The sequence below is a fragment of the Aspergillus nomiae genome (genome assembly GCF_001204775.2).
Source record: "Aspergillus nomiae NRRL 13137 chromosome Unknown contig00140, whole genome shotgun sequence".
Taxonomy (NCBI): Eukaryota; Fungi; Ascomycota; class Eurotiomycetes; order Eurotiales; family Aspergillaceae; genus Aspergillus; species Aspergillus nomiae.
In genome coordinates, this window is record NW_015378195.1 from 1 (window position 1) to 12855 (window position 12855).

General features: G+C 50.5%; 4 protein-coding genes across 4 annotated transcripts; 2 read left to right on the forward strand and 2 right to left on the reverse strand.

Moving 5' to 3' along the window:
• Positions 1 to 89: 89 nt before the first annotated feature.
• On the forward strand, positions 90 to 2223 carry ANOM_005308 (FH2 domain-containing protein; the record flags this gene model as incomplete). Its single annotated transcript, XM_015550565.1, has 2 exons — positions 90 to 1322; positions 1399 to 2223. 2 exons carry the CDS (start codon positions 90 to 92, stop codon positions 2221 to 2223), a joined length of 2058 nt encoding a protein of 685 aa, XP_015406751.1.
• A 959-nt stretch (positions 2224 to 3182) lies between these two features.
• Positions 3183 to 5197, forward strand: ANOM_005309 (tRNA modification GTPase; the record flags this gene model as incomplete). The annotated part of the gene is made up of 3 exons (XM_015550566.1): positions 3183 to 3452; positions 3517 to 5057; positions 5113 to 5197. 3 exons carry the CDS (start codon positions 3183 to 3185, stop codon positions 5129 to 5131), a joined length of 1830 nt encoding a protein of 609 aa, XP_015406750.1. The 3' UTR covers positions 5132 to 5197.
• Positions 5198 to 6344: 1147 nt separating this feature from the next.
• On the reverse strand, positions 6345 to 9626 carry ANOM_005310 (ankyrin repeat protein; the record flags this gene model as incomplete). Its single annotated transcript, XM_015550567.1, has 2 exons — positions 6345 to 9135; positions 9190 to 9626. The coding sequence occupies 2 exons, from the start codon at positions 9624 to 9626 to the stop codon at positions 6345 to 6347; spliced, it is 3228 nt and encodes a 1075-aa protein (XP_015406742.1).
• Positions 9627 to 10356: 730 nt separating this feature from the next.
• lysF (homoaconitase LysF) lies at positions 10357 to 12684 on the reverse strand (the record flags this gene model as incomplete). Its single annotated transcript, XM_015550568.1, has 1 exon — positions 10357 to 12684. The coding sequence occupies one exon, from the start codon at positions 12682 to 12684 to the stop codon at positions 10357 to 10359; it is 2328 nt and encodes a 775-aa protein (XP_015406743.1).
• Positions 12685 to 12855: the final 171 nt, after the last annotated feature.

Consider the following 12855-nt stretch of genomic DNA (forward strand, 5'->3'; position numbering starts at 1 on the left):
CTCCACCCCCGCCCCCCGGCGCATCATTTGGCGCCCCTCCGCCGCCACCACCTCCCGGTGCCTCATTTGGAGGCTGGAGAGCAAATTATATGGCTTCCCAGTCCGTTCCCTCCAAACCAACAGCCTTTTTGCCATCAATTAGGCCTAAGAAGAAGCTCAAAGCACTCCATTGGGAAAAGGTTGATGCTCCTCAGGTGACTGTATGGGCATCTCATGCAGTAACCCCTCAAGCGAAGGAGGAAAAGTATACCGAACTTGCCAAAAAGGGTGTATTGGATGAAGTTGAGAGGTTATTCATGGCGAAGGAGACCAAGATCTTTGGAGGCAATGCGGCAGCCAAGCAGCGTAAAGATAAGAAGCAGCTTATCTCTAACGAATTGTCTAAGAATCTGCAGATTGCCATGGCAAAATTCTCCCAATACCCTGCAGATGACGTCGTGCGGATGGTTATTCACTGTGACGCGGATATCCTTGACAACCAGGTTGTCATGGACTTCCTCCAACGGGATGAACTGTGCACGATACCTGAAAATATATCCAAGCAGATGGCACCTTACAGCAGGGATTGGACAGGTCCAAATGCTGCTAGCTCTGAGCGGGAGCAAGACCCGGCTGAGCTTACGCGTGAAGATCAAATTTATCTATATACCGCTTTCGAGCTGAACCATTATTGGAAAGCGAGAATGCGTGCCCTTGCATTAACTCGCTCCTTTGAGCCCGACTACGAGCATATATCCGCCAAGCTTCAGCAGGTTGTGAAAGTGAGCGAATCGCTGAGGGATTCTGTAGCTCTGATGAATGTCCTTGGCCTGATCTTAGATATCGGAAATTTCATGAACGATGCTAATAAGCAAGCTCAAGGTTTCAAGCTGAGCTCTCTCGCTCGATTAGGTATGGTGAAGGATGACAAGAACGAAACCACCTTTGCAGATCTTGTCGAGCGGATTGTGCGCAATCAATACCCAGAATGGGAAGGTTTCGTTGATGACATCAACGGTGTTGTCGCCCTTCAGAAACTTAATGTCGATCAGTTGCGGACAGATGCTAAGAAGTACATTGACAATATTAAGAATGTACAGGCGAGCCTAGACGCTGGTAATCTAAGCGATCCTAAGAAATTTCACCCGCAAGACCGCGTCAGCCAAGTCGTTCAAAGGAGTATGAAGGAGGCTAGGCGCAAGGCCGAGCAAATGCAGCTCTATCTTGAAGAGATGATTAAGTCGTACGATGACATTATGGTCTTCTACGGTGAGGACAACACAGATGAGGGCGCTCGACGAGACTTCTTTGCCAAGTTGGCTGCTTTCTTGCTTGAATGGAAGGTAAGTTAAGTTTGGAGCTAATCTAGAGCCCCGTGCATGCTCTGGGGATTTTGGCTAATAAGACTTCGATCTACAGAAATCTAAGGAAAAGAATATCTCGTTGGAGGAGGCTAGAAAGCGTACAGAAGCATCACTTGCTCGCAAACGTAATAATGCTGCTCTTGCAAACAGTGCTGGCTCAGGTGAAACGTCACAACTGCCTGCCTCAAGCGGGGCCATGGATTCTCTCTTGGAGAAGTTACGAGCTGCAGCTCCTCAGGCTAGGGATCAGCGTGACCGTCGACGTCGTGCTAGATTGAAGGAACGACATCAGATTCGCGTGGCTTCGGGCCAAAGGATGCCAGACCTACCTGGAGCTGAAGACACGGAAGGTGGTGGAACCAATGATGGGAACGAAGTCAATGACAATGTTGCCAGTAACGATGAACCAAATGTTACAGAGACAGGGCTTCTGAGCCCTCTTAGCCTAGGCTCGGACTCTGGGATCACAAGCAAAGATTCGACACAGATCTCAGAGAGTGAAGATGTTGCAGATCGTGCTGCAAGCATGTTACAAGGTCTAAGAGATAATACCGATGGGGAGCGGTCCAGAAGACGAAGGGAAAGCGCTGAAGAAGAACGTCGAAAACGCAGATTACGGAGACGGAATGGGCCAACGGGTGGGAGTAAAGACAGTGCGGACGGCTCTGCTCTGTCCCCAGTACCGGAGCCCATGACACCGTCAAGGATTGACTCGAAAGGTTTAGAAGAGCCTATCGCGACTAGTCCAGAAGATGCCGCTTCGCAACGACCGGTTACTCCAGTCATCGTCGTGTCTCCAACAACAGAACAACACCACCGCTCAAGTGATAATGAACCCGATGCCGACTCTCCTGGCAGATTTTCCGAACCATCAAATTGATGTTTTCTTTCGCTTATCCGGCTTTTCATCATCCCTTCTCTCTCGTTTCTTTTCTTTTCTTTTTCTTTTCCCCCTAATATAATACCTGATAGACTAGGGGACATCGCCTTGGAACATTTTGCCTTACTGAGTGTATAATATTTTGCTGCTCTTTCTTTCTCTTTTCCTTCTTCTGTCTTCTTCCTATTGCATCTGAGTTGTCAGTTTTGAAGGCACTCAGCTAGCGTGATGGGGCCATCCTTTCACTATTCTTCCTTTAGTCCCTTTCTCTTGTTACTGGATTTTCGAACAATGTCTTCAAGAGTACATTGTTTTACCCACTTCCTTGCTTCTACAGCGAGCGACTCCTTTGTTTTCAGCTCCCATCGGAATGGCTTTCAGCTAATGTCTCGATTTCCCTCTTTGTACATACGTAACGTCATATTTCCTTCTGGGTTGTACGCGTGATATCTGCTTTGATGTGCATGGTTAGCAATTGTTTATTGCATGTCGGTTGTGGTGGGTAATCGAGCGGCTTTTTTTTCATGGCGTATGGCCGCGTCTTTCGACGCGCAGGCGTGACGAGGTGACGCAGCTATCATTGATTTACCTTCAAACATTCATCTTATGGAGTCAGTGATGTTTATGCATCAGACACGCATGTGGTTGGTTGCACTGTATCTTACGATGTGAAGTCACCAACGACAGAAACCATACATGACAACTTCACTCTAAGGACCGTAGGGACATAATACCCCCGAACAAAAGTAATATATAGGGAAACATAGATATATATCCTTTAATATATTTTACAAGAAAACAAGGAGGTGACCATGCCCTAGGAAAAAGACATCCAACATACATGGTATGGATCACCCATATGCCCACGTGACCAGATGCGATAAATCAACTGCTTGGAGAATCCTTCCTTTCTACTATCATACTTATTGTTTGACTTTGCCGCAAGTGCCGTTTTGCGCATGCGAGCGTCTTATCTTCGAAACCTGCGCCGGGTGATTCCCTTTCGCCCGTCATGGAGCAGGCATAGCTGCGCTTTCCTTCGGGATATTGTCCATCCCTCGCGCTATGTCTTGTTTCCACGTCCGGCGGTACCGCAAAGCCGATCGTTTTCCGCTTCGAGACCGACACAGTCACGTATAGATGGAGACTCTACCATCTACGCCCTTTCGACTGCGTCTGGTCGAGCTGCCATTGCGGTTGTGCGTGTATCAGGCCCAGGATGTGTGCAGGTAAGCTGAACTTGTCTACAACCTGTTGGGCTGCTAGGTTGCTGATGTTGTCTTTCACCCTTAGATATATCGAGCGTTATGTCCAAAAGCGCCGCTTCCCCGACCGCGCCGTGCAGCTGTACGGACTTTATTCGACTCTACGCGTGAACCTTCCAGCGGCAGCGTCCTTGATGCAGGGGCTCTGGTGTTGTATTTCCCAGCCCCCAAGACAGTTACAGGGGAGGACGTTCTTGAATTACATCTTCACGGTGGGCCAGCGATCGTTAAGTCCGTCCTTACAGCTATTTCCCGCGTGAGTTCACCAGACTTGCTCGTTCGTTACGCCGAACCCGGCGAATTCACTCGTCGTGCCTTCATGAACAACCGACTGGACCTGCCGCAGATAGAAGCTCTTGGCGATACGTTGTCTGCGGACACCGAACAGCAGCGTCGCCTGGCTGTGAGAGGTGCTAGTGATGCGTTGTCTAGGCGATATGAGCAGTGGCGGCAGCAGCTGCTCTATGCACGCGGGGAGCTTGAAGCGCTGATCGATTTCGCCGAAGATCAGCATTTTGACGAGTCTTCCGATGAGCTGGTACTCTCGGTTGCGTCGCAAGTGCAGGCACTGCGGGTTCAAGTTGCGTTCCATATTCAGAACGCCTCCAAAGGGGAGCTATTACGCCATGGAATCAAGATTGCGTTGCTCGGTGCGCCCAATGCGGGCAAGAGCTCTTTATTGAACCGGATCGTAGGTAAGGAGGCTGCTATTGTTAGCACCGAAGAAGGAACCACCCGTGATATCGTGGATGTCGGAGTCGACCTGAGCGGATGGTACTGTAAGCTTGGTGATATGGCCGGAATCCGTTCCGAGCCTGTCAATGGGAAAGGATCGGTCGTGATCGGGGCGGTTGAAAAAGAAGGTATTCGGCGCGCCAAAGCTCGTGCTCTCGAATCCGATGTTGTTGTTGCGGTCTTGTCTCTGGAGAAAGGCACTTCCGATGACATACCGTATCAGCTGTCAATCGAGCAGGAGGTAGTAGAGGCGGTCAATGACTGTGTTGCAGCGGACAAGTGCATTGTTATTGCAATTAATAAATGCGACCGGCTGCCCTTGGATGACCAGAATAGTCAGCTTCTGCCCCAGCAGTTGCTCGCCACAGTGGGTGATATATTTCCTACTGTGCCGCAGAAGCGCATCTTCGGCATCTCTTGTCATGAAGCGCAACTGGAATCCGCACCAGAGCGGAAAGACCCGGGTCATCTACAAGAGTTCATCCGCGGGCTTATCTCTACCTTCGAAGAAATTGCATCCCCATCGGGTATCGAAGGTGATGCGAATGGAGAATATAATCTATCGTATTGGGAAGATTCTCTAGGAGTGACACATCGACAAAGTTCTAATCTACAAAGATGCCTGCAATATTTGGATGATTTCCTGACCCAAACTTCGAGAAGCCATGCGCCGCCAATGCTAAGCCATGAACATGCGCGACAGCCTATTGAGATGGAAATAGATGTCGTGACAGCCGCCGAACACCTGCGCTTTGCGGCCGATGCGTTGGCGACAATAACCGGTAAGGGCGAGAGCGGCGACGTGGAGGACGTTCTGGGGGTTGTGTTTGAGAAGTATGTCTCGCTGCTCATCCGGAGAGGTGTTGGCTCTTTGCTAACTGTGTACTAGGTTTTGCGTTGGGAAGTGAACCGTTACAATGTGCGCCAACGGAGCCGCTTTCAATGATGCCTCTCTGCCATGGCCGTCCATATGAGTGCAGAAGAAGCTGTTGATGGTTCAGGTAACCCAACTATTTTTGCCGCTATCATTCGGGTCATTGTAACCGCCGCGACCTTGCATGGCAGCGAAGTCGAATGGACCGGTTATGTGAGGACGGAAAGTATGGAAGACTGAGGGGGCGTTATAATCTCCTCGTGCCATTGAGTGTTTGGCGTCAGTCGAGGACCAGCTGGACCGGTTACCCGATAAATCCATCGTCACGCAAGACCTTTATCGCTACAGAGTATCGTGAGACTATATCAGATCCGAGTTAGGGAGGTAGAAAAGGGGTCTGATGGCAATGATAGGAAGAGCGTAAAGAAAAGATTAGGATCATAGAGGCGGACGAGAAGAAGTGAAGAAAGAACAGAGGAGGATAGCTTCGTATGGCCTCGACTTTGTAGATGATTGTAAATAGTAAAGAGTCAAGAGCATGGAGAAGAAGGCTATAGACATGAGTCGTTTTTATACTCTCGGGGCCAAACCATGTCTGCCTCAAGGCATCCACGGCAATAAAGCAACGCAGCAATGACTAACATTTTGATTCATGCTGCCTGCTTATTTTCTTCTGCTCGAATCTTGAACCATCGCCTTACTTCTCGAGCTTTCCACATGATCCTCCAGAGGTGAGATTTCCCCCCTCTCTCTCTTTTCTTGGGGGAAAAGACTGGTCGGTTTTCTTCACCTTCCGAATAAGTGACACACCTCGGAGAACAACTGCTGGAGACATTCCAGGTCCATCAAGTCATTCTCTATCGGTTGGAATTCCTCTACTACCCCGACTACTCGTCTTTACCTTTTTTCCCTGGTTTTTTCTTCCTCATCATCATCATCGTCATCTTTTGTCCCGGGAACTTGCCCGTGAGTCATGCCGGATGCTGCAAGCCTATTGGGCAATGCGGCCTGATTCCAGGTCAAGTGCTACAGATCGAGGAGTCATCGATCCCATCATGGATGGAGATGGATGCCGTCTACTAGTAGTTTACCATTTGCCATAGCCGTCGTTCTGCGGGTTTCCCCGATCACATCATCACCTCACGGTCTAGTCTGCAACTGATTTACTCAACCCTATGGGCTGAAAGTCTACACAATCGTTTCCATGACTGTGGGGGCTTTCCGCCATGTCCATTCCAAGTCGCTAGCTACACAACTCCTTCTGGCGCAGTGTATACCGATGATATTGACTCTGCGTCAGATTCTCTACCTGGGCCCTCACATGAGACCTCTCGGGCTAGTTTCACTGCAGCTGATGGTTCCAAGACAGGATTATTAATCATCGACACTGGGGATGCTGTTGAGCATGGCTGGGACCATTCCTCTAAAAGATGGTACACGGTGCCTGGAGGTAAATCGCTGAGCGCTGAGCCTCCAACCGCTGCTGAGTTTACACCTTCCTGCAAATGATAATTCGAGTCCTCATTTTGCGGTCTTTCTGCCAAAGCCTGAGGATACCGAGCGCGAGGTGTAGCAATGTGCTGTTCTGGCGAGCCCTGCTCGGGTAGAGCTTGCAAGAGAGTGCCAGAGCCACGGCGGGGCCTTGTATCACGGTGCATCTGCTCCGGGGTAGTGGATCGACTGGGGGGCAGGCCCTGTTCCAGTGTCCCGGGCAACTCTTGAATGACTGGAACTTGTCCTGTGAACGGCACATACTGATTTCCAGCCAGCCCCGAAGGCCGATTTTGTCCCCTTGTTGGCATTGTGCTCAGCATCACATCACCCAAAAATGGAGGAACTCCGGGCGGAATGCTCTCGGTCGTTGCCACTGGTCGCCGCCGTGACTCGCTCAATAAGTCCTGTATCGCCTTCTTCTTTTCCTCCGAGATATCCGCAGAAGGTGAAAAGCCAATCCTTTCCATCGTAAAGTCCTCACTTGCTCCCTCCATGACCCACCCCGTGGGACTGCAGGACAGCAAGAGTCGCAAAACATCTGGGTGCCCGTAATGTGCTGCATGATGATACGGCTGCCATCCCTGTTCGTCCTTTTTCAGGACGGAAGCGCCGCGCTGAAGCAGAAGCGTTACAATGGGAAGGTGACCTCCCATTGCGGCCAGACAAAGAGGAGAATCTTCCTGCAACTTATCGTCGTACGGTAAAGATAGAGGTGAACCCCGATCTAGGAGATGTTGAACTGCAGCCGTGTGTCCATACCGACATGCTGCACAAAGCGCTCGGTCTCCAATAGCATCTCGAGCTATCAAAGATGCGCCTTTGTCACAAAGTAGGTTAAGCAATGCTATGGAACCGCGAGCTGCGGCGAGATGAATTGGCCTTTGTTGGTCCTTCGTTTGCACTTCTATATTGGCGCCCGAGATGAGCAGGAGCTTCACAATTCCGGTATTATCAGTTTTAGTTATACAAGCATAGTGAAGCGGAGCAAACCCGGAACGGCACTGCGTTTCCATTGGAACACGCTTGCGAAGGAGTAATTCCACAACGGCAAATTTAGAATTCAGGACAGCCAAGTGCAGAGCTGACCGACCAGCAATGTTGGTCACCGCGAGAATGTCTTTCTTTTGACTAAGAAGGTCAACAACTTCTGTGTGTCCATTGTAAGCAGCCCAGTGTAACGCTGTCATAGAAGCATCATCGACCTGTCTAGGGGATGCCTTTCTCTTTAGCAGAGCCTGCGTTACCTGCAGCCGGCCCATCGCTGCGGCACAAACAAGTGGCGTCCTGTTATCACTTCCAACCGCATCGATGTCCGCCTTGTGGGTAAGAAGAAGCTCAACCACGCCCATGTGACCTTCTTCGCAGGCGTGGTGCAGTGCTGTCATCATCGTTCCATCTCTGGCTTCCAAATCGGCCCCATTCGAAACCAAAAATTCCACAACGGCTTCATGACCCTCCTTTGCGGCAGTATGCAGCGGAGTCATTTGGTTCTCAGCGCGCGCGTTGACCTTAGCTAGGCCGGCAATCAAGATGTTTGCGGCTTCAAGTTGTCCATTCTCTGCCGCAAGCCAGAGTGCAGTTCTGCCCCTGGAATTTGGGGCTTCCGTGTCAATGCCTTCCAGAAGAAGCAATTTGAGAACCTCACAATGGCCGCGAGAGGCAGCAAGGTGTAGGGCAGTCGACCCTGACTTATCTGTGACATTTAGTCGAGCGTTTCTTTGAAGGAGCAATTCAACGATTTCTTCGTTTCCACAGTGCGATGCTACCAGTAATGCATTTCTTCGAGTATTTACATGGCAGGCTTCAATATCATGGCAACTTTCTATAAGCCTCTCAACATCTGAACGAGAGCCTGACTGGGCTGTCTTGACGATAAGTGGCGCAGCAGCCCCCTCGGGTGTTGTTAGGTCGATGCTGGTATGCATATCTCGTCCATTGATCCGCCGTGCTGCCATTGACCCGCCTGTTAGGGTTCGTACAGGATCGTGAGCCACTGACTTCGAGCGACTCAGTTGCCGGAAGGCTGCACGAATCTTTTCCCGCTTGGAGCTCGAAGAGCGGCTGATTGGGGAAGAGGGTGTGGAGTCTGACTGCCATCTCTGGAATTGTGTTGGGTTCGGCTGAAAGTTAGAGGGTCTGAATGACACACTCTTACTATGGCCATGTCCCGGGCGGGTTGTGTCATATGGTAGAACTGGCAGTACAAGACTGCTTGCCCGTGACATATTTGGTGTGTTCACCGAACCGCTGCCATAGCCTTCATCAGTACTCCGGCTTTCGTTGCCATTACTGGCAGTAGATTGTGTTTCCGCTCTTGACCACGAGAGTATACGACGATAAGGGGGAGAGGAAAGTAGTCTCCCATCGAAGTCAAAGATAGTATCTCCGGACGAAGATTGGCGATGACTCAGGCTAGAGCTATCGGCGCGGGAGGCTGCATAGCTGCTTGAGGACCGAAGTGTCGCTGTGTCACTGGCAACCCTCTGGATAATTTGACGGTTTTCTGCTCTGCGAAGCAGTTTGAGTTGGTCAGACGTCGATTTACTACGGCGGGTCAGCCCAAAACTGCCTGTCGTTAACATGTAAATAGAATCTCACCAATTACAGGCCTGAACCAAAAGTTGTAGCGCGAGAATCTGAGCATGTAACCTGTCCTGATGGCCTCGCATTATGTCCTCATTCCATAGGATCTTTACACGAGTGCCTATCCCAAACTGTGTGTCATTGCCTCTGGTGAGGGTAGCGACCTGATCGGAAAGGACGTCCATGACGGCCCGGCAGCCATCCAACGCAACAAAGAGACCCTCGTCAATTTCATTTTCTTCAGCTGTGTCGCGAGTATTGAACCTTGCCCACTCATCCAGCTCTGTAATGGCTCTTTCGATGGTCGACAACTGTGAAAGGAGTGACCGAATTGTGAGATCTGCGTGGCTGAACTTCTCGCGCAACGTCGCCAACCCCGCAGCGGTCTGTGTGATGACCTGCACAAGCTGAAATGCGCCAGAAATCACGCCAAATATAGAACCTGGATCCATAGGAGCGTTATCCGTTTCGCTTCACAACGAAAGTATCATGAGAGGAAGGATATAGATGAAGGAAAGAGGAGTGTGTTGCGCCAGGTCGTGTATGTGCTTCTGTGACAGACAAATAGACAACCCTAACAAGGGCTAAGTGGGAAAGGCAATCAATAGCGTGCAGATCACATCTACCCCAGGGAGAGAGAAGACGACCTTCTTCAGAGGAGAGTCAAGATAAAAGCACGACTTGCGTGGAGTCCACAGCTGCGGCGTTGACGAGTCGAACCCCAGAAACCCAAAGCCAATTCTTCGATAATGCTTTGGGGGAATTTATAGGTCAAGGAACGTTAATTAACTACAGCGGAGCATGTATGCAGGCTGACAAGGCATTGGAGGGCAGGTCGATCGTCCGAAACACAGCCACCAAGTCTAGAACAAGTCAGTCGCACAGGCAGTGCATCTTCGCTCGTCGTATCTTACAGCCACCTCCACTTAGTCAAGATTGGACGAATAGTAATAATGATGATGATGATGATATAAAGACATTATTCGAAATACACAACAAAACCGCTCTTTTGTACATGAATAACCATCCCAAACCGTCTACCGCACCTGGCAACTAGAACATAAATCCACGGTAAGGGACAAAAAAGAAAAAAATCTATCCATGCAGGAAAGGGGATCAAAATGCTCGGGTATAAGATCATTTGAGGTTGAGAAATGTTCAGCGACTTCGACAGTAAACTGTTTAAGCCCCAATCTCGTTCTTGACCCATTTCTCCAAACCTCCCTTGGCAATAATTTCTTGCACATTGGGAGGCAGTTCACCTACCTGGTGGGACCACTTGGGACCATTCTCTCCCTCCTGAACCTCAATGCGGCTTCTCCGGACGTCCCAGGTTAAGGTCCAACCAGTGCGGCGCGTGAGAGCTTTGTCGCTTCCTTCTCCAGCAAAGCTCTCACGGAGACGGTTGATGAGACGAGGAACCTCCAGACCCATCAGGGCATTGTTGATACTGTTGCGAGAAAAGATATTGCCAAAGCTTCCCGACACGACGAGCGGGATCTTCTTTGCCAGAAGGGCAGTCGCAGCCTGCTCTCTGGAGCTTCCACAGCCAAAGTTGAAACCAGTGACTAGAATATCACCTTCCTTGGCGATCGACGAGAACTGAACATCGTAGTTGGACATGCAGACTTGAGCCATTGTCTCTTGGGAAACATCATCTTGGTAGGTATATTTACCAGGATAGATACCATCGGTGTTGATGTTGTCGGCATCGCAAAAAACGATTTCACCCGAAACACGCTCTGGGAATCCAGGGTATACCTCCGTAAGGGAATCACCCGATGACTCCTCACTCTCTTCTGGGGCAAACTGCTTCTCACCATCGGCAACCAAGTTATCAATCTGGCCGATTAATTTCTCTAGGGCTTGTTCGGCGGTAAGCATGCGATCCTCCTCGCGAATTCCATCTCCCTCTCCACGTACAACTTCAGCCAAACCTTCCGGCGCCTGGTACCAGCCCGGGCCGCTGAGCTTTCCGGTCAAAGCGCTAGCGGCAACGACTTCGGGGCTACCAAGGTATGCTTTCGCATCGGTGCTTCCCATACGACCCTTGAAATTACGGTTCGAGGCGCTGATTCCTACTTCTCCAGCCTCTAAGAGACCGGTTCCCAGCCCGATACATTGTGCGCATCCAGGCAGTAATGGCGTAGCTCCGGCATCTAGTAAGGCTTGCCAATCACCAGCTTCTTCTGCTGCTAATTGCTCAGGGATAGACGCAGCCGCAACATAGAACTCAACACCGTCGGCAATCTTGGGGACTTTGCCACCATTCTTTTCAGCGGCTTCCTTGAAAACTCTAGCAGCTGCAGCGATATCCGAAGCCCTCGAGTTAGTGCATGAGACGAGGTATGCCTTGTTAACTTTGATATCCTGCGCCTCCAGGTCCTTGAGAGGCGTGGCAACCTTGACGGAGTTTGGACCGGAAACGTAAGGGGAAAGTGTAGAAAGATCCAGGAAAAGTTCCTTAGCATATTTGGCTCCCTTGTCAGCAGTCAGGGGGTTGGCAAACAGCTGCTCAAGGAGCGGGTGTGTGAAATGCTGGGGGGCTAAGGTTTTGAAGGGACCTTCCGCAAGCCCCATGGCTGCTGTTGTAGCCTTGCCTTTCAGCCATCCCTTCAATACACTGTCAATTGGGAACAGGCCAGACAAGGCACCCCATTCTGTTGTCATGTTGGCGATCGTTAACCGGGCATCTACCGATAGACTGCGCATAGTCTCCTCAGAGCCAGTAAATTCGATTGCATGGTTCAAGACGTCGTCCTTATCAAACAGCCCACAAAGAGCGACGATCACATCCTTGCCGGTCACACCCGGTGGTAATATACCAGTCAAAGTGACCTTTGCAACCGGTGGAATCTGCCACCATGTCTTCCCAGTGGCCCAGATGCTAGCACCGTCCGTTCTCACGATGGGAGTACCCAAGCAGCCGACGCCACCGTACATGTTACTATGGCTATCGGAAGCAACCACAAGAGTACCGGGCCAAGCATAGCCTTCTTCCACCATGACTTGATGTCCAATACCTCTTCCAGCGGGGTAGAACTCAACTCCCTGGTGCTTGGCGAACTCTTCAATCTGTCGATACTTTTGGAGGTTCTTCTCCGACTTGTTCTGGACATCGTGATCGAGCGTCATCACAATCTGCTTCGGATCATGTAGCTTTGTTGCACCAATGGACATGAACTTCAGTGCAACCGGCCATGAGTTGTCATGAGTCATACACCGGTGAGGCGAGATAGTGACATAGTCGCCGGATTTGACGAATTTGTCCTTGGCCAAACCAACGGAGTACTTCTGAACAATTTTCTCTGTGAGGGTCTGCGGAACGGCTCTCGACGCCTGAAGAGAGGAGTAGATCGCAGCTGACGAGGGATCCTCTAATTGCGACTGAAAAATATCTTGGAAGTAGAACCTAGTGGAGGCGAACGCACGTCGTTGAGGAGTGCTCGGCACGCGCAGGGATGCCCAGCGCCTGCCAGGGCCACCGGACGGTATCAATCGAGACTGCATAGGGTCAGCTAGAGATTAAGACGATATGGTAGAAAGCACCTACGGCCATTCTTGCCAGGAGACGTTCAAGAGTTGACCTTTCTTGCGAGCGAAAGTCTGGCGAATGAGAAGAAGCGCATTATTTCTCACTCTGGGGAAGTGCCGATAAAAGCAGCTAGAGCGCCAAGACTC